At 59.0% G+C, this 3,680-nt stretch overlaps 1 protein-coding gene across 1 annotated transcript; it reads right to left on the bottom strand.

Annotated features, from left to right (window-relative positions):
- Positions 1 to 891: 891 nt before the first annotated feature.
- On the bottom strand, positions 892 to 2,870 carry LOC124708921 (U-box domain-containing protein 15-like). Its single transcript, XM_047240558.1, has 2 exons — positions 1,055 to 2,870; positions 892 to 1,020 (listed from the first exon to the last, which is right to left on the bottom strand). The coding sequence occupies exon 1, from the start codon at positions 2,868 to 2,870 to the stop codon at positions 1,122 to 1,124; it is 1,749 nt and encodes a 582-aa protein (XP_047096514.1). The 3' UTR covers positions 892 to 1,020; positions 1,055 to 1,121.
- Positions 2,871 to 3,680: the final 810 nt, after the last annotated feature.

Raw genomic sequence — 3,680 nt, 5'->3', positions numbered from 1 at the left:
GGCGAGCTGACCGGCGGCAGGCTTTTAGTGCGCGCGGAAGACGATGCGTGTGTCACTGACCGGTCGGGTCCACCACTGCGGCGAAGACGAAGCGAAAAGCGCGGGAGAAATATCTCGGCGTTTCGCGTACTTTCGTTTCGTCCGGAGTCCCCGAGCGCTCCCCGGTAGGCCGGGGTTGGCGTGGGGCTCGCCGGATGGATGAAAGTTCAAATCCGGCGAAAAACGAGGAACCGGGGGACACGGCTGGGCCATTTTTCGCCATTCGAATGAAAAAATGGCAAGCCGGGGGACACGGCTGGACCATTTTTCGCCATTCGAATGAAAAAATGGCAAGCCGGGGCCTGTTCGTGGAGACGAGTGGAGATGCTCTCACTCATCACTTCATCAGTTCACCCGAGATCATTGTCTTGGTTCAGTAAAAGCAGTGTTAAAGCACATAACACATCGCGAGGCAGAAGAATTCCATAAGCTGATCGATATCTACCGTGATGATATGGTGCTTCCCCTGTTTGCCAGTACTTACTGCAGAGCGATAAGGACAAAGTACCCACTGATAAGCACCATTGACCGGACGGCAATGCAATCAACTGATCATTTGCCTAGACGCCTGCCCGTGCAGTGCAGACACCTTCGTGCGATTTGTCCCCATCATGGCCCAATAACTCGACATGATTTTCAGGCTAAGAGGACATGCAAGTTTCAGTCATCCAAGAACTGAAGATATGCCAAATATAGTTTTTCAGTGCGATGAACTGCTGGACCAAGATAGTGTTGATTTTCAGTGCCAAGCACAGATTGGGACTGGAGACCTGAGCAGCACAGGCACAATAGTAACAACCAAATTTAACAGACGATGCAGAGAGTATGGCCAGACTATGCAAGTATTCTCGATTGACTGAACATTACTTTATTGGCATCAGGAGTTCACTTCAGCCTAGGTTAAGGTCTAATGCATGAACTGCCTAACATTGCGACATACACATTAACCAGCGATACTACAGCGCGGTATGTTTAGTTTCAGATGATGGCAACAATACTCTCAGCACTGCCTTCATAGAGACTATGAACACAGGACGGCGAATTTTCTTTACAGGTTACGGCAAAACAGAAGGCTCCAGCTTTTACCTCCTACTGAAGAGGTTGCGCAACTTGCCGCGCTCCAGCTTCTCGAGCAGCTTCTTGGCGCCGGCGACGTCCATCTCGGAGAGCTTCTTCAGGTACCCAATGGCGCCGTGCGCGATCATCAGCTTCTTGCACCTCTTGCTCGCCGACAGCGACAGGAGGCAGGAGATGGCGTACTTCTTTGCCGTGTTCCCGGGGCTCGGGTCGAGCAGCTGCACCAGGTTCGGCACGCTCTTCTCGTCCTTCTTCACGTCCCTCGCGTTCGCCGGGCAGCTCATCAGGGTCGCCGTCGCCTGCGCCGCCACCTCGCGCGCGCCGTTCGACTTGGCCTCCAGCAGCCGGACCAGCAGCGGCATGCAGCCGTGGTCGCCCACCAGGCGCTTCATCTCGGGGGAGCTGGAGATCCTGCAGATGGCCGCGGCCGCCGCCTGCTGCGCGCCGACGGAGCCGTCCCGGAGCACGTGCGCGAGCCGCGGGAGCACGCCGAGCGCCACGAGGTTGTCCTGCGAGACCGCGGACACGAGGTTGCGGAGCGCACCCACGGCGGGCTCCTGCGGCAGCGGGCCGTCGAGGTAGGCCAGCAGGCTGGGCAGCGCACCCTCGGCGACCACAGCGCGCCGCAGCCCGTCGTTGCTGGACGTGAAGTTCTGCAGGCACTCCGCGGCGTACTCCTTGGACCCCAGCACGACGCCGCGGTCGAGCAGGCCGATCATGACGCGCACGATGCCCTCCTCGGCCAGCGCCTGCCGCGTCTCCGGCACCGCGGACAGGTTCTTGAGCGCGCCAGCGGCCGCGGACTGGGAGGGGATGGAGTCCCCGGTCTGGCAGATTTCGATGAGCGGCCGCACGCCGCTGTGGCCGACGATCGCACGGGCGATCTCGGGCGACATGGACAGCCTCTGTAGAGTGATGACCGCCTTCTCCCTGCCCACAAGGCTGCCCGACTCCACCAGCCGGATGAGCGGCGGCAGCGCGCCTTCAGACACTAGCAGGCCCTCGCAGCTGCCGGACTCCGCGAGCAGGCAGAGAACAGTGGCGGCCTTCTCCCTGACCTTGGGCGCCGTCGCGGTCAGCAGCTGCACCAGCGCGGACACATTGCCGCGGCCCAGCGCCGACAGCACGCTCTTCTCGTCCTCGCGCAGGGCATCCAGGAGGCCGTCCACAGCCCGGTTCTTCGCCTCCGCATGCCCAATCTGCAGCCGAGCAAGCAGCTCCCGCACGTCCGTCTGCGATGCTCCTGCCGCCGCCGACGCCGCCTCGGCGGCAGGAGGGGCCGGAACCGTCGCGTCGGACAGCACCCCAGTCTTGACGAGCAGCCCGCAGTCCCGGAGGTTGAGGTCCAGCTTCCCAGCAAGCGCGTCGAGGTTGCTCTGCATCTGCAGCTTCCCGGCCTTGGGCGGCTCGCGGCAGAGCGCGCCGAGCTCAGCCGCCTCGGCGAGCGTGGCGGCCACGGACTGCAGCAGCTCCCGGCAGAGCGAGTTCTTGGAAAAGCAGGGGTGGCTGGACAGGTCCGACAGGCACGGCGGCACCCTCTCCAGCCTGGCCGCGATGGCCTTCCACCGCCCGCCGAACCCCGTCGCCGCGCGCGCCGCGTCCAGCGCGGCCGGCACCAGCCCGCGCGCCCGCTCCAGCAGCTCCTCCGCCGTCCCGTCCGGCGCCGCGTCCCCGGCCGCGGCCGGGCAGCTCCGCAGGCTCATTTCCCTGTCGCGGCGGCAGCTACAGCACCCCGCGTCGTGATCTGCAGCCATCAGAATAGATTAGTGATGCTCAGTTGCTCACTCGTCGGCAAAGAAAGAAGCGGACAAATCTGGGAAAGCAAAATATACTGTACTAGCGAAGGAGCTAGAAGCCCCGGAAGGAGACAATCGTCCAAAGCGAATGAAAATGCAACTTGGAAAGCTACTGGTAACCTCATCTACTGTATTCCAGCACACTCATCGGCCGATCTTTTTGTTTGCTTTGGGTAGACGGAATGTTAAATCGAGTAAGATTGAATGCCGCGACGACACACAAAATCAGGAGCTGGTACGAAGGCCCTATCAGAATCCCCGGATTTTCTGACTGTTTTGCGCTCTTTGTTAGTACTCCAAGTGGTGTGGTTAGCCGCTAATGATGTCTGAATGAGAACAGACAAAGAGGAAAACTGTACGTAATGAAATTCAGACTGTTTCAGTCGGTCAAGTCATTTGGAGTTTTGACCCGCAGATGATGGCTGAATGAGAACAGACAAAGAGGAAAACTGTAATGAAATTCAACAGCAGGAGAGGTGGCCAAGTGGTGCGATTAGCCGGTAGCAGAATACTAAATACGATACAGCATTTGGCTCCGCATGTTAGATCGCATCAAAACAGAGTGGCCGAAGCATTCCTTCTAAGCAAACACGACTGAATTTTGCTTCGCCATTAGAATAGGTATAATCAGAGGGCGTCTACGGTTGCCGTCTCACCAAAGCGGGCGATCTAAAGCCGAGGCTGCAGTGCTTTTCTTAGAACGGAAGGATCAAGATTTGAGCAACTCATAATTTTCACACCGCTTTTCTTGGAGCGGGTTCGTGAGAC

Source organism: Lolium rigidum, chromosome 4 (assembly GCF_022539505.1).
Source record: "Lolium rigidum isolate FL_2022 chromosome 4, APGP_CSIRO_Lrig_0.1, whole genome shotgun sequence".
Lineage (NCBI taxonomy): Eukaryota > Viridiplantae > Streptophyta > Magnoliopsida > Poales > Poaceae > Lolium > Lolium rigidum.
Note: the sequence above shows the minus strand (reverse complement) of the source record. Positions and strands in the feature narration are given on the sequence as shown.

Excerpts from the sequence above, each read along its gene's own strand:
- LOC124708921 (XM_047240558.1), bottom strand. The coding sequence starts at position 2,870 with ATGGCTGCAGATCACGACGCGGGGTGCTGTAGCTGCCGCCGCGACAGG.